At 49.1% G+C, this 16,694-nt stretch overlaps 2 protein-coding genes across 2 annotated transcripts in view; one reads left to right on the top strand and one right to left on the bottom strand.

Annotated features, from left to right (window-relative positions):
- SYNE2 (spectrin repeat containing nuclear envelope protein 2) overlaps nt 1–4,825 on the bottom strand; it is a 197,196-nt gene extending 192,371 nt beyond the window's left edge. The window contains exon 1 of the mRNA XM_030007298.2: nt 4,795–4,825. The gene's annotated coding sequence lies outside the window, so the exon portion shown is untranslated. The remainder of the gene's footprint in view (nt 1–4,794) is intronic.
- Nucleotides 3,914–16,485, top strand: LOC115350149. Its single transcript, XM_030035464.1, has 5 exons — nt 3,914–3,948; nt 4,177–4,621; nt 6,204–6,360; nt 11,987–12,064; nt 16,287–16,485. Exons 1-5 carry the CDS (start codon nt 3,914–3,916, stop codon nt 16,406–16,408), a joined length of 837 nt encoding a protein of 278 aa, XP_029891324.1. The 3' UTR covers nt 16,409–16,485.
- Nucleotides 16,486–16,694: the final 209 nt, after the last annotated feature.

Here is a 16,694-nt window from a genome sequence, read left to right as displayed (position 1 = left end):
TTGCTGCAGACCAACAAGGCATGTTCAGCAGCATATTCTTTCCCCTCTCTGCCTCGCCCTTTCACTCCAACATCCACCAACTTCTTGTCTTTCTCCTGGCAACCAACAGGCCAAAAGATTCAGAAAGCAAAACTTTTTCCTGTAAAACCCACATTTCTGCCTCCTCCCTACACTTCCATGAAAGTAATTACAAGTGCTTTGTTTTCTGTCTTAATTGTCATTTCCTTTGATGGAACTTGCAGCCTGAATCTTAAAGCTCGGATAACTAATACCATTCTTTTTTCTTCTTCCCCGTCCCTGGCCACAAACAGTACTGCTTGTATCAGGGTCAGCAATTCCTTAAAAACCTCTCGAGCCAATCTGTGCAGCTGCATTGTGTAGGGAGTTATCAGCAGGCTGCAGGAAGGTTAGAAAGCAAACATGCCTCCCTACAAGAGACCAGAGACTGAAGTTAAGCCCAGAGTCAAAGCTCTGCCCCATTTCCCCTCCTGTGGGGAGATAACACCCTGTTCTGCACCAGCCCTTTTCCCCAGCGCAGCTTTCTGCTCCCCTCCTGCGCATGCAGCTGAGCTAAACAGAAGTTTTTTCCCCCCACTCCCTCTTCTGTCCCTGTCCTGGCCCTTTAGCATCTCCACAGAGGGAGCTTGCTTCAACTCCTGCTGTGAACACTGGGATTTAGGTGATCTATAGAGACTGTCTTCCTGGTATCCTCACTAACACTGGGACTTGTGTGCAAACCATGAAGGTCGCGGGAAGCTGGCCAGTATTCAAAGACACTGCTTAGCCTTCCCATCTCCACTCTGCAATGCCTGCGCAGACAAAATGCTCCAGACATTGGGGGTCTTTCCCCTCTCGACACTATCCCAAGCCAAAACACGTTCATCCTTCACAGCGACTACTTGCTGCTGACACCCTTCATGCTACACAAGATGCAACTCAGTCCAGGAAGGGTAGGCAGTCAAATCCACGCCCTACGGCGTAACATACACTGTATTTTTTTATTCATAGTCTAGCAGGTATAATCTCCTGCTCCTTCTGGGGAAGCCGCACGTCTGCACAGGAGGAATTGGGATGAACACAGCCTGTCCCTTAGCATGGACATACCACTTGTACTCCCAGACACGTATTTACACTCCAGACCAATTCAGCCACATCAGCTGAAGTAAAAAACTCTCCCAGACCCAAGCCGGGTCTCAATCCCCTCCACAGAGCACAGCTGGCAAAAATCAGATCAACTTGATCTCCCAGTGGCTACGCAGCCACTTCTGTCTCAGTCACAGGAGTCTTCTACCCACACCAGCCAGTGATGAAATTCAGGCAAAGGAAGATTAGGTGAGAGGTGTATGAAATGTCACCTTCTCTTTAATCACAGCTTATGGATCCAGCCCTGAAATGTTACTCATACAGAGCTCCACACTCCACACATATAATCCCACCACCTAATCCGACTACTTGTTCCAACAGGCACGTTGCTAGGACTGGGTCCTTGCCATCACTGTCTACATTTCCAGCGTTCCTCTGAGACCACGTCCTCTCCCACATCTAAAAGTCCCGTGACGGTTCAAAATAAACCGCGGGAAAGCTAGGGCAAGTGTGGTGGCACACAATGCTCGTTCCTTCAACATGAGAAACGACACAACCCATTGCAACCTGATAGGTGCTCTCCCACGCTGCCAGATCATGTTGGGGAAACACTTCTGTTGTGGTAAGCAACAGATAAGCATCTCTCTGCACATACACAGAAAAAGCATCCCAGCTGGTAGACTTTTAAAACTGGTATTTATTGTGCCTCAGGGAAGAAAAGAAATTGGGTAAATGGGCTGAAAGGCACAGCTTCGCTAGGAAGAGTTTGGATCGTCTCTTCACAACTCTCCATACAAACCCAGCCATTGAGAGTCCAGATCTAAAACAGAGCCACAGTTGCTAAGAAAACAGCGCTGCAAACAGATGTCAGGAGATGATTCATGCACTACAGATAAACCAAAATGAATGAGGCTCTTTATACCTGATCTTCCAAGCTGTGCTTCTTCATGCCCTCTCTGGGATTTTTTCTTTAATTCATTTCTATATTCAGATGGTGAGGAAACCAAGCGGAGCTAAATTCACTGTTTATGGAATTAATTACTGGTAAAGGGGTTTTACAACACTTACAGTGAACTCAGTAGAAGGGCTAAACTGTGGCCCATTTTTCCCCCAAAACAAAGCATTTTTCTCCTGAAACAAGAAGCAACTTTCCCCAAAAACCTATCGGAAGAAATAACATAAAACTCACTGTTGAAAAACTTCAAAGGAACGAAGAGTAGCAATTTTTTCTTTTGTTACTTTCCTTTATACCATAAAACTTAAAATTAACGACTAGGGAGATAAAGCATTTTCAACCTATTAGATCATTAGCCAGTAATGCATGCCGCATCTTGAACTACTTCATTGTGTCTACGCTTAAAATCTTTGCCTGACAAATAAATAAAAAATAGCTAGCGCTAGCACACTACAAGACTGGCCAAGTGCTACTGACACCAACAAAGGTCTTATTTACTTTAATGAACTTTTAGTCAGATTTAATTGGAGAAAAATAAGTTCCTTTGCACCTCTTAAACCATCATGCTCAATTCTTAACACGGTTTGATATCAACAGCTCTTAAAATACAGTTTCCTGAGGTTATTTGTAAAAACTGTTTAAATAAAGGAACTTTGAACATGTTTTTATAGATAACTAGGGTAAAAAGGCAATTATCATTCATTACCCTTCATTATGAAGAAGGGAAGAACAAACACCATTTATACACTTCTGAACACGTGTTTGTGCAGCATCTTGCAGAAGGGGGGCCCAAACATTGCCACAGTACACGTCAGTACAGGGCAATACACTTATTGCAGTGACCGCTGATTTTCCATCACGCCTCCAAACTCCCGCGTGCCACTGCCCATCCCTCTCCGCTTCAACTGGTCCCCACCGCCATCGCTTGCAGATGCCAGGGCTTCCGCTCCCCTGCCAGCGCGCGCTCACTCCACACCAGCCCGTCCCCTCCCGCTACGACATGCCTTCTTCTGCCTTGGAAATCAATTATTTAGGCTGCCCTGGTTTCAACGCGAGGTGGCTGCGTGTGTGCCTGTGGGGTGGCGGATACTGTTATTATGGGCAGCGTTAACAGCCGCCACCGTGCTCCTTCTCGGAGCTATAAAACCAGCCGAAGTGGCCGAAGTCCGTGACTCAGCTAATCAGGTGCCAGAGGCCACGTGCGTCCCTTCTGCAGGTATTGCATTTCAGACAGAGGTATAAACAGACGTGCCCACTAAGCTACGGTTTTGTTAGCTTAGCCAACGGTCACGATAACTCGCCAAGATCCTGCTCATGGAACTTAGGTCTTTGTCTGTCTGTCCTGTGACGGGAAATCGCCCTGAAAGCTGAGAGGGAGGAAAACACGGGAAGGATGGAAAGAGGGAGTGAGGACAGATGGGACACGAGGCACCCTGAAAAAGGGGAGAAAAGGCATGAGGAACGCATGGTCATTGACATGACAAAGGTTGTGAGAAACTCTCAAACAAACTTGCTCGAAGTTTTTTCTCTGTACATTTTGAGTAACTCAAGGAACGTGCACCTGCTCTACCTCCCAATTCCTCCAGCAGCTCTCAGGCAAAACAGAGAAGAAAGAACGACCCTGTTTGGGGAGAAGAGGGAAAGGAGTGAGCCCGGCTGTAGTCACGGAGGTGAAAGGAGGACAGAGAGCCTTCCCTTAAATCCACGCGCACACAGCGCCTGACACAAAGTCAGCACCGAGTTACAAACCGACAGCCCCACGTGCCGCATCCCATGGGCCGCAGTAACACAGATCCGTAATAACTGCTCCGAGAGGAAACGGGAGGCTGCCAAGAGTCCTTGAAAGATGGGAGGGAAGGCGGGAGGGAGGACGGCATGCAAGTGGGGGAAGAGAAAGGAGCCCATGTGCGGTAGGAAGAACAGAAAGTGTGAGCCCACAGCAGACAACGTTTTGCCCAGGGCAGCTGCAGTGACCAGGCGCTGACAATACAGCGACTGGAGAAACGCCTGCACCGCCTGTGGCCCTCGCAGGAAAGTAGTTACTCCTTTTCCCTCCGGTGAGAACTTTCAGTAACTGTCCACCATCCGTTTCCAAATACGAAACCCCAGAGATAACGACTTTATCAGCGATAACCCAGGCAGGACGCGGAGCTGCGGGGAAGCGCCGTGTACCTGCACGCACCCCCCTGCCCGCTCCCTCCCCACCGCCTCAAAACAAGCCGACTCCGGCTTTCTCCCGGGGGAAACTCTCCCGGCACCGCTGCCGGACGGACATCGCTCCGGGGAGGGCAGGGCCCGGCGGAGGCGGGAGTTCCCACAAAACCCGGCTCCCGCCGCCGGCCGTGCCCCCCCCCGCCCCCGCTCCGCCGAGCGAACTCCCGCCGCTGCCCCGCCGTTGTGTTTCCCCGGTATAAAGGGCTGGGAGAGAGGCGAGGGGGGGGGGGCGGAAAGCCGGTCCGGGAGCGGGGTTTCTCCGCGCCCCCCCCCCCCGCGCAGCGGCGTCCCGCGGGGGGCGCGGGCGGTGCCGAAGGTGAAGCCGGCACCGAAGGAACAAAGGCGGCGGCGGGGAACAAAGAGCGGCAGGTACCGCCGCGGCGGAGCAGCGGAGGGGAGCGGGGCCGGGCGGGAGCGGCGGCGGCACCGGGACCGAGACCGAGAGCGGGACCCGGTCGGGGAGAGCCACCGCTCCCCGCACAAAGGCGCAGCCGGGCCGCGCCGTAACTTCCCGCGGGCGGGTCCCGGCGGGGCAGACTCACCGCGGGCGCAGTCCCGGCATCGGCGGCGGCAGCGGGAGCGGGCGGCGGCGGCGGCGAGGGTGGGCGGGAGGAGGAGGAGGAGGAGGAGGAGGGACCGGCCGCTCCCCGCCCCGGCCAGCGAGCGAGCGCGCTCCCCTCCCGCGGGCGGGAAGGCGGCGCGGCCCCGGCCCCCGCAGCCCGGCCCGGCCCGGCGCTCCGCCTCCCCCCGCCGCGGCTGGCTGGAGGGGGTGGAGGGCCTCCCCGGGGCCGGCCTCCGTCCCCCGCAGCAGCCGGGTCTGCCCACGCGTGCGGTGCCCGCCCGGGGCGGGCAGCTGCTGGCGCCGGAGCTGCCGCGGCTGTGCAGCCTCCCACCCGGGGACGGCGGTTCCCGGGTTAACCCGCCGCTGTGCCCGTCTCACGGGATGCCCCGGCCACAGCGAGGGGGACGGTCGCCTGCTCCCCACGCACTCCTGTCCTCGCCAGGTTTGGTTTTCGGGCTTGGGGTTTCCCGGTGTTTTCCCTACCGGCGCTAACCGGGGCAGCGCTGCTCGTCCCACCCCTTGGAAACGGCGAGGCAAGGCCACAAGTGCTGCCTGTGTCCCTGGGTTTTGGGTAAAGGGTTGTGCTGGAAGTGAGTAAGAAAAGCTGTGTAGTGATAAGAACCAGTTTCTCTTCTGGGAAGATTTGGGGTCACGGGTGATACGAAGAAATAATTTACTTTGGGTTGTCACGAATCTGCAGCATGCCCAAACCAAATTTAGAAGATCAGGAATATAAGCGGGCAAAAACTGGAGACCTCTCCAGTTCCTGCACGGCCTCCATAGCCCTCCCCAAGCTCAGATCCCGTCGTCGCCTCAAGCACAGATCCCAGGCACGAGCTGCTTTCCCCGCTCTTTCAGATTCGGGCTCTTTCCTCAGCTCCAGGGACAGCATCACCATCACCTGGCCTTGCCCAGCCAGAACTCTGAAAGGGTAGATGGGGGACAGTTATGTGAATGTGGAGAAAATTAGGGGTTTTTTAGAACTTCAGAGGAGGGTTTTTTGGAGAGAGGAGAGGAAGGAATTTATTAGATTTGTTCCATTTGATGCTGGATAGCTTTTGGCCGTAGACTTCACAAAATGAGAGGGTATAAATATAGAGATTGAGATTTGCTTTACACACCCAGAGGTCAGCCGGATATCCAAAGAAAAATGTAACGTTCCAAAAGCCACTTCCTGCCAGTGCCGATACATCGGGTTTCTCCTCAATCTGTGCTGTTAAAACATCACCCAACTTCAAAAAGTGGAAGTAAGTGAGGTCCTGTATTTGAAGGCTACAAAGCCAAATGGACCTACTTACTCAAGCTTCTCTTTATACCCACAGATGTGTCTAAAGAAACTCTGCCAGATTTGGAGCCCTGATTTTCTGTAAGGAAACTTTTCTTTCTCAGGCAAAAGTGAACCCTGCACCTTTTGGAGTGCTATTGCAGCTGGAGCCCGAGAACATGATGTCTTGCAGAAGCGTCAGTCAAAGCTGGTTACAACTTGACTGCCCTGCCTTGGCAAACACCTGCTCCGATTCATACTGTCCTTGGAACAAATCGACCCGTGAGTGATCTTTGTGTACTTTTTTACTTGTTTTATTGAGGATTAATTAGTGTTTGTATAGTGACACAGTTGTCTTTGGTGCTCCATGGACACAACCGAAAGCAAAGGGCTTGCATTCAGGCTGTGCTGTAGTTTCCTGACTTCTGTGGTATGGCTACTGTAATGCATATCCTCGAGATGAAAAAGGCATTTCTGACTGATTTACTACTTTTGACTGCCAGATTTCAGTCTTGTGTTTAAGGAAGGAAAGAAGATGCAGTATCGAAGCCAAGCTCTCTTACTTGAAGAATTATTTCAACCTCCCTCTTGATCACTTGAGACTCTTCCGCATGCCATCAAATTCAGCAGAAGAAGTCTTGTGGAGTCTTGACCTTTTGTAGCTTGGAGAACACCACCTGCCATTATTGCTCCATGCTCTTCTTGCTGGCTTAACCTTGCCACAAATCACACAGCTCCTCATCCCAGCGTACAGAGCACTGCAGGCACCTGCCAGGCTTTGTCAAACACTAGCACAGGTCCCAGCCCAAGGTGCTTGTCTTCACTTAAATTATGCATTTCATAACTGGCTTGTAAAGCACTTTGAAGATATGACACTAAGTATTACTAACACTAAATGATATTATTGGACAGGCATAATGCGAGCAATTAAATAGTAATACCATTAAAAAAAAGGTGTGGGACACAAAGGTAGAATTAAGTCATATGTGCCTACTTTATATCCAAATCTTCCGGCTGTTGATTACACAGTACAACCTGACACTCTGAAAATAAGCTTTTGTCTCTCTATACACAGCCTTCCAGGTAGGAACTGCTAAAGCCCTGTGCTCAGACTCATGCTTTGACAGGTATATGGGTGCTACCAGCGAGGCTAGCAAGTGACTGCCATGGATCAGCCTTTGTGGAAGGTGAACAGTTGGAAGGTGTGCGAGCAGGGCTCTCACCTACTGCCCATGGGTGTCCAAAATGAGCTGCCTGGATGGATGCACTGGGCAGTGGGGAAAAGAGCTGCAGAGCAGCACTGCAGGCTACAGCCAGCAATGGTGAAGGTAACTGCGGTGGGGATGAGAAGCCCTCACAATTCCTGCATGCCTCCTGAACGAGTGTATGATCAATTCAGCAGTGTGTCTTGCCCCAGCCTTCCCACACCACCCTGAACAGCAAACTCAGAGCTGGATGCTGCAGGATGTCAGATATCTTGCCTCCAGGTATCTTGCACTTGCAGGTCCCACGTGGATGAACGGCATGAGCTTCATGGTAGGACATCCCTTCTATAATACAGAATTTGCACAACTGGATTCTAGCAATGGAAGGAGATCAAATTCCCCAAGTCCACTGGATAAAGTGTTAACTCTGAAGGATAGTGATGGCTGTGTAAACTAAGTCTGTTTGAATACTCCAAGTCGTGTTTGCTCTGTAGTCTGCAAGAACAAACCTTTGGCCTGGTGACCCTCCTCTTTCCCCTGCGTGCAACCCCCTGTGCCATGCTGGCACGGTGTATGAGCTGGAGCTGGGAGCCAGATGAAAATTAGCCCAGAAGAAGAATACTTTGTTTTCAGCTGGATTGCTCCCAGAATTTCATTGCAGTATGGACACACAGAAAGGTATGTCAGCACGACTGAGGGGGCAGCAGGCTCCAGCAGAGAGATGGGAACGCACAGCACAAGCTGGAGTTGGGAACAGGATGATACAGCAAGAGAACAAGGGATCAGCACCGTGCCAGAAACCTCAGCCTCCATGCCCAGCTCCTCTCCGCTCACCCCGTCCCTTGCAGGAGAGGGAAGGGAGGGATGACTGTAGGAACTCACCTTTGGACTTTCCTACCTTCCACCCTGCTGGCACAGCAACATCGAGGAAATAAGGCTGCATTTTTGCAGACATCGTTTTCGGGGGCAGCGCTTTGATGGAGCGGTTGGTTTATGCTCCCTCCATTGTGCTGGGGCAGCTCTTTGTGCCGTTGTGTCGTCAAACAGACCAGGAGACTGCTTAAAAAAAGCAGCACCCTCCCCACCTCAGTTATTTTCACCCTGGCTCAGTTCCCAGGCACAATTCACCTCGTCTCCACCGAGGTGCAACTGGAGGAAGAGCATTGGAGTGTGAAAGCATAGCCAGAAGCAGGTGAACAGGGGTGTGCCTAAATCACAGTGCCCCTCTAAAAATGTCCATGGCCCAATGCCTTGGGGAGAGTTTCTCTCCAGCAATCGTAAGCAACTTGTTTGCCAGAATTAGGGAGATCAAAAAAGAGGAAAGAAAGGTTGAATCCATGTAGGCACGTGCAGCATTTGCATACTATTTTCCTCTGCAAAACATAAAAGGAAATCTGACTGTAATCATGTTAGAAATGCTTCCATTTCCCCTCCCATTTAATCTAAACATTTCTGTATGACGCTGTTGCCAGTGTGTAAGACGGCAATCCGGCAGACCACTTAGGCATGGACGCTGCCTTTAACACCCGATTGTTTCTGCTGAAGTCAGTGGAAGCGCTTAGATGGTTAAAGCTGCACATGCTTAAATGCTTTGTTAGGTCATGAGCTAATTTAAGGACAGAAGTACAGCTCCAAAAGAGAAAAATAGGTTAATAACCCTGAAGTTGCAGCAAATCTTTAAGAAATCTCCTAGAATATGTTCATAATTAGTAAATCTACACTTCTGAAAGTAAATATCCTCACCTTTTCTTCAGTTCCCCTTTTCCCCTGATTTTGCCTGTGGACTATGGTTCCTGGCTAAAGACAGGACAAACTGAAGACTTCTACTCTTACAAATTAGTGCCTGAACCTTACAGCAGCATCCAGGAGCCTGCACCAGGCACTTCCATCTTCCTATACAGCACTGCATGAGTGAGGTGTTTCAAGGGGTTAGCTGTCTTAAGGTAACCAATGCTGAACACACAGTTTGGTCTGAACTCCCAAATTTTTCAGAGCAGAGGCACTGAACTCCGCTTATACGGAGGCACAGCCAAGGTTAGTCTCCTGAGGACAGGTACCTGCAATCTGAACTGAGCAGCGCTCATCTTGCTCCATTTATAATGCAGGTGCTGTGCATGAATAAGGGTTTCCAGTCTACGTTTTCCCACCTCCCAAAGTGCACCAGCTCCTTGATTACAGGCAAGGTGAGTTTGTTACACAAAGAGACATAACTTCAGGTTCCACCCTGAAAATTAAACTTCAAAGCGGAGCACCCACAGCCCTCAATACCAGCTGAGTGGAGTCTCGGATCACAGTTTTTTACTGAGGTACCTCCAACCTGTCCAAGTCTTGCTTCAGGTACTTAAGGGCCTTTTTAGATCCCACTTGAAGCCTTGCGTTCCTGATGGGCGTAGTGGGCTTAGGAGACTGTTTTAGGAGTCTGTTAGACTCACCATAAGATTGGGTCAAGGTCTTAAGGGACCTTTAAGAGTCTGTAAGACCTTGACCCGATCTCATCAGTAAACTTAGGCAAGGTTTTGGGCTCAGTATCCCCTTATCTTAAACCTAAAAGTTTATTGACATTTTTCAGTCCGTCTAATAAAAAAATATTACCACTTCTATCCTTAGACTGTCACTGCTGCAGCACTTGTACTGCAGTATATTTGTAAGAGCACTGTAACGAGCCTGCAGTCAAGACCACACTGGTCCTATCAGCTTCACCCTCATGCTCCAAGGCTGGCTGGTGCCTCCCAAGCACACTGCATCCCACCAGCAGTTCACCATCTCCGTTTTGGCTCTATTTTTCAGAAGCTGGGTGAGAGAAACCTGCCAAGAAGCACCGTATTCAGTTGACAATAGCAGAAGCTGGAGAAAGCCAGCATAGTGGTCAAATGCCAGGTCTGGACTCAGGAACCTGCAGGCCATACGAGGAAATAACAGTGGCTGGGCAAGCAAGCTTTGCAAAATAGCTCCAATGGGCCATCTGCAAGCTCCAGGTGCTTGTACAGCAAAACTGGGCAGCAGAAGGCACCCAAGGGCTTACGCATTTTTCATTTGATGGCCTCCTCTCACCACTGAAGACCTTTCTCTGAGGCTCAGACAAGAACTGCAGTAGTTTAACTTTGAGCAGCAACTGGTTTAATCTCTTGGCAAGCCTTTCCCTTCCTTGCCACCTCCAGGAAAAGGCCCTTTCTCTGTAGCTGCAGGTCTTGATAGTTCTAGGACACACCTGGGCTGAGGACTGCAGAAGAAATGCCAGCACTTGCCTCCCACTCATACTATACCGAGCACCCTTCTCACACCTCCATCTTGGGGGAACGGCACCCCTGAGCAGCTCTCAGGCAGCAGCGGTTTGGTTTGCCTCTGCTTCCACTGCAACGCCTACCTGTCCTGGGTGGCTACAGCCCATTTTCCACCATGATTCAATGGAGAACAAAAAACCTCTCGAGGGTAGGAAGTGGGGCTAAGGCTTCTTTGGAAGCAGGATTTAGTTATCCCGACCACCACCTTTAAAAATCAGTGCCCTTGGGCCCCAGCCAGCCCTCAGCTCTGTCAACATCTTTACTGCCAACTTTACTAACAGTCACACAAATGTAAATCTAGTGTGAGAAGAGGATTAAGCCCATTCTGGTTTTATGGCCTATGAAATGTCTACTGCCCTGCTGCCACTGTGCAGTGATACATAACACAGAAAAGGGGAATTCAGGCTGCCATTGCATCTTCAAAATTTTAAAGGAAAAAGTGTAATTCCAGAAACTTTACCAGCAAGTGAAGTGTATATGCATACAAGATTTCTTCTAAGTCAAAAGCTAAAAGCCTGTACCTTGCCAGATTCTGGTTGAAGTACATCAGTTTTTTCCTGCGAAATAAGATTAGCAACAGCAATTTTCCATGCATTCAAGTTCAGGATTTTGTCTGCAAGAGGATTAAAGCTCAGGCAAACATGAGCCTGCCTGAACACTGCCCTAGTCCGTGTACTGCTCTCACTTGGGATGAGACCTATGCAGGGGGCTATTTAGGAGTCCCACTAAAATGATTATTTCTTCACCGATGACTAAGTTGACTGAGATTTGCAAGAAGGACTGAGGGAATTAGATTTATGGTTTCTAAAAATTTCAGTTCAGTGTGGGTTCCTGACTCCCTTAGGCTGGTATTTCATACAAAAGGCTATAAAGGGGGTTTTTACCATAAAATTTGTGATTGGATTTCAGCTCTTGGGCTGGGAATATATTTTGGTTCCAGGTTTCTATAATCTTAGAGCATGGCTTCAATCTCTTAGGAGGATCACAGTACCACTAAATAATTGTTATGATTATTAACAGTCTAACTCCACTGAGCTGTCAGCAGAAGAATAGCCGAGCTGAATACACATTTCAATTAAAGATGCAGAATTATGCGTATTTATGCACAAGCCTGAAAAGCAGACAATATTTAAAATGTACTCAGGGCAAGAGGTACAATTAACTTTTCATTACCTTTATTATTTTCCAATTTATCCTGGTCTCTAGCTTGAAAGTCTCATTCAGTCCTTACCTGTGTAAAGTTGCCATTGTCTTCAGTGTAAGATTTTCTGGGCAATTGTGACTTTTTTGGTCACGGGGGATAGGTAGGGACTATAATGAGATACTCCACTGACCCTCGAAGGCACAACTGATAGCATTTGCCAAAAAGGGAATCCCTGACAGACACTCGCATACACTTTACGTCTCTGCTTCGTCTTTCAGTCCTGGTGGTGAAAAGCTCTTGTGGATCAGAAAGAAAAGTGGTACATGGAAGACAGACTGCAGTGACCTCTTGTTTCGGTATTTAGCTGTTTCTTTTGGCATTGCAGATATATTTAGTAAACTGCCATCTGTTATAATTTGTGTGGGGACAGCTCCCATATTTTGAGAAACGTTTGCTGTCCTGCATCGCCCGGAGTCCTTAAATTGCTCTTTCATTTACACACTGGTCTATTTTAAAAGCAGTGTTAGGGGACACGTCCTCTCCCTTAAACCCACCGAGAGGATCCTGAGTTACCAAATGCTTGCGCAGCGGTACAGCAGGTTTTTGCCCAAGTCTTCTTCTTCTAAGCAAACGATTTGGTATTTATTTGTAAATAGTTTCCCTGAAACCAAGGGAAATGCATGCTAAATAAGATGCTGTTGTGTTTTCTGACTGTGTGACAGACTGTCCCTTGAAGCGTGGCCCCAGCCCCCCCGGCAGTATCGCCCTCCCTGCAACAAGCCCGGCTATTTTTGGCCATCGAGGCCGCGGTACTGGGTGCTGGGAGACCTTCTGCTCCACGGGAGCAGTGTACCACCATCCCATCGCGTGCGGGCAGCCACCAGCCACGTGTTAGTAGTACTGGTCACGGGTTTGTTTGCTCATCTGCTGCCCAGGGCTGACCGCAGAGGAACACCTTGTTTGCAATTTGTGGGGGAAAAAACCAAACATGTTATTTTGTGTTTAGCCCAAACATTGAGCTGTTGGCCGTCAGCAGTCACCCTCACATCTCAAAGAAAGGGAAGGAAAACGACAACAAAAAGAGCCCGTCACCAGCACAAAGCTGGGGTTAAATCACTGGGATCAGTGCAGCGCTGCTCTCAACCCACCCCAGCCCCTGCAGGGTCCCACAGGCAGGACCCCACGACCCCCATTCTCCCCACACCTCTCCACGGCCTTGCAACCTGCCATCCCCACCCCAGGGAAGTTGCACCCCATGTGCGACCCGTCAGGGTGAGCTCGCCCACCGCGCTGGCTGCCAGCCCTGGAGACGAGCCCGGCTCAGAGGCAGCCGATCACATTTGGGCTTTCTCGGCCTCGGAGGGCAACGATAACCCCTTGTTCCCTCTGTCAATCAGGGTTACTCCTCTCATTATCACTCCTAAATTGCTCCTGACATGGGCTTGTCCTGCGGCAAGTCCCAGATCTCTTACTCAGATACACACTCAGACACCAAGACTGGGTCTCGGTGTGCAGCAGGGAGCCGAGCTGCCCTCTCCAGCTTTGGGCACCAGAGGAAGCTGCTGGACATCTCCCGGCTGCTGTACAGTGAATTGCTGGCCCTTATTCTGCAGAAATAAAGTAAATGCTTTTTCCAAATTTTAATTTCTGGAGATTATCTACTGATACGTAGGCCAGTGCAATATATTATCAGGTATCATATACTGCTTGCCTTGGAAAAAAGCAAGGTCAAAGAAGTACGCCTTGCAGGCACAGCAGAAATTTTGTGATGATTGCAGTTCTTCCGGGAGTTGTTATTATTAAGGTTTGTCGTGCATCAAATCCAGGCAGGACTGTCCTGTGGCAAAGGGACGTATTGCTGCCACTGGCAGAAAGAAGGGTAAAGAGGAGCCTATGCACAGCCCTGGAGGTGTCAGAGGTGATGGAGTCATTACGGGTACCTGCACAGGAGCTCATTCCTGCTGGAGGCAGGTGGAGGTTGGATCAGTTCAAGCCTAAGCTGGTCAAACTAATCCTTGAGCCTCGTCAGGGTTTGGTGGGCAGGGACCAAAATGGTCCCAGTGAGTGTCCGGAGGAAGACGGGAGCAGAGGAGTCCCCAGCAGAGCAGAAGCTCATGCAGATAAGAAGGGGCAGGCCAAAGAGGGGGGAAACGTGAGCATGAAGAGCGATGAAGTCCTGACAGGCCCAAGGTTTGGGTGGAGGGTGGCTGACACAAGACCATGCTGCTGCTCCAAGAGGCGTTTCTGTTCTTCCCCACCACCTCTAGCCGGTTGGTCTTCAAATCTCCTCTGCATCGGGACTGGCACTTCTGGGAGCCATAAATCCCAGCTTAAATGAGCTGATGCAGCCGCAGAACAGTCCGGAAAAAGGCACGTAGCTGGTTTTCAGTTGGCTGGCTGGAGCCAGTGCAGGGGTCTATGGTTGACAGACCAGAGAAGGAGGGGAGCAAGTGAGCGAGGCAAGAACTGCAGCTTCTGGCATCTCTGCCCACGTAGGTGAGTGTGAGCCAGCATTTTGTTTAAGCTGATCTGTGTGGGGTGGTCACAGTAGGGTGATCCCATGCTGAGCTGCCCCAGCTGTGTCCTTTCCTCCCATCCTACACCAGATCTAGTGATGAGAGGTCCGCAGGGCGAGTCAGCTCAACTAGCAGATCCAACAGAAAACTACTAGGAAGCCTTTCTTTACAGAGAGAGCGGTCAAACACAGGCTTCCTAGAGAGGTGGTTGGTGCCCTGTGCCTGTCAGTGTTAAGAGGCATTTGGAAATGTCCTTGATAACATGCTTTAACTTTTGGTCAGCCCTGAAGTGGTCAGGCAGTTGGACTAGGTGATTGTTATAGGTCCCGTTCAACTGAAATATTCTTTTCTATTGTACTCTTTCATGGAGGTGCTTTCTGGGATGCTTCTGATCAATCAGATCAGCTTACTGAACAAATTCATCCCATGGTCATGTCTTCACTGGATGCAATGCAATCTTAAGCGTGTGGGTTTGTGATGTAGCTGAGCCCATTCACCTGCCCGCATCCCCCAAGGCACATGGTCGGGTCCCCATTCCTGTCCCCATTCCCATCCCCATCCCACTTGTGGCTGGGCAGGACCGCAGCGCTGGCACTGGTACCCGCTGACCACGCAGCCCTTCGGGGAGCTGTAGCAACCAAGAGCTCATTTCAAAAATTAAAATAGCTTCTGGCTGGGTTGGTTGAGTGCCCTGACTCCCTGTGCCAGTGAGCACCGAAGCGAGGGGTCAGGGGAACTGGATTTGCTGGCAGTTTGATGAGCTGAGCTGCACCCTAAAACCACCCCTCCGGAGTGACCTTGCAGCGGAGTCGGGCCACAGCAAGACTGTATTTCCATAAAAGGACACAAATTTTAGGACAAAACTCAACTCTTGCTAGTGCAAGCAAAGGTAAGCTGGATGTGGGAGAGCACGTGCTTGTTGGAGCAATGAAAGGACCCATCTGCAAGTGCCAGATGGGCCCCCAAGAAAGCCCTGTGTGACACAGAGATGTTGTTATTCCACTGCCACGATGGACTAAAAAAAAAAAAGTAAATCTCTCTCAAGTTCAAAGTATTACTCCATGCTGTTTTAATAACAAAGTTCACTGCATAATTTGGCTCCCTGCTCTTTATTCACTTCAGGCAAGTCCAAAAGTGAAATGGGAACGGGGTAAGAGGCCAGAGCTGAAATGCAAACAGAAGCTGCTCATAGCTGATGTTTAGTTCATGCCATTAAACTCTCATTTTCAGTGCTACTAATCCTTCATTTTCATGACAACTTCGAAGATCCATTATAATTATAATTTAATGAAAAAGCTGAATGCAGAGATGTAGCTGCAAAAGGGTAATTGCCTACTGTGCATTGTATTTAGAAGAGACAATTAACTGTATATTCCAGGGATGGATTGAAAAGATTAATTTTAACAATGACGGAGTTCAACAATCAGGAAAGCTTCATTTTAAAAATCTATCTGGTATTTTTATTTTCTTTTTACATTGGGTCTCCATAGTTATTGAATTTTAAAGAAAGATTGATTTCAGCAACTGTTAGAATTAATTAGATGTGACTAAGCAGGAGGGTACCTGTAGCTTTTATTATTCAAGTGAGTCTGTATCTTATATGCATTTATTCAGATTCCTAATTATCTTTTTAATAAAACTATTAGAAATGGTGAATGATGCTTTTTTTTAACAAGGTTATTTTTCACTTAGGTCAGACTGGATGGAGGTTGGGTTGCAATTGAGAATGAGTAAACAGGTGCTTTAAAATTTATTTTTACTGTACAAAATATCTTAATTGTCCTGAATGCATACAGGAAAAGACACAGAACTTACAGTTTTAAAAAAATTAAAACTAATTTATTAAATAAATGAGCATTTTTTGTAATTGGATTTGGACTTTTTTCCCTGGATTTCAAGATTTCAGAAGTGCTAGCTCTCATCCTCAGCTGTCTTCCTTTCTTAGGTAAAAGGAAGAAAACAAGTTTTCCTGCTTTTTCAGTTGTCAGTTAGCTTCTTGAGCTATCCTTAACCAGGTAACTGAATAAATTGCAAATAAGAAATACTCTTTTTGCTCCTGCAGAGCAGGCTCTTGTCGAAGCCAGGACCCTGCCTCGCACCAGCGCTGGGTCCTGCAGCCTCAGACCAGAGCACCTTGTCGGGAGATCGGCCCTGCAACCTGCAGTGACTTTGCGGCTACATTAAATTGAGGCTGCTCTGGGTCATATTTAATTATAAATAGCTGTATTTCCAACAGAGTAAATACAATTGAACAATTCCAATGATCTCAGTGGTTTTTTGGAAAGCGGTGCCAGGCGCTGGGCTCCTGCCGACACGTATCGGCATGACAAATCCTCCTAATGAAATCAAAAGCATTTTGGTGCAAATCTCCTACAGAAAGTGTTTGGTTCAGGTGCCAGCTGGGAGGGGAGTCTCCCACCAGCGCGGTGAAGGCCCGTCTAAATGAGGGACGTTCATTAAATGCATTTAA

This window comes from Aquila chrysaetos, chromosome 2 (genome assembly GCF_900496995.4).
Source record: "Aquila chrysaetos chrysaetos chromosome 2, bAquChr1.4, whole genome shotgun sequence".
In the NCBI taxonomy this organism is placed as follows: Eukaryota; Metazoa; Chordata; class Aves; order Accipitriformes; family Accipitridae; genus Aquila; species Aquila chrysaetos.
The sequence above is the reverse complement of the archived record's forward strand: the minus strand, read 5'-3'. Positions and strand labels throughout refer to the sequence as shown.

Bases quoted from the DNA above. Each gene is read 5' to 3' on its own strand.
- LOC115350149 (XM_030035464.1), top strand. From the start codon at position 3,914: ATGCAAGTGGGGGAAGAGAAAGGAGCCCATGTGCG. The intron at 4,622-6,203 runs GTACCGCCGCGG...TTTCTTTCTCAG, and splicing joins CGGGGAACAAAGAGCGGCAG to GCAAAAGTGAACCCTGCACC. The intron at 12,065-16,286 runs GTATTTAGCTGT...TTGCTCCTGCAG, and splicing joins TGCAGTGACCTCTTGTTTCG to AGCAGGCTCTTGTCGAAGCC.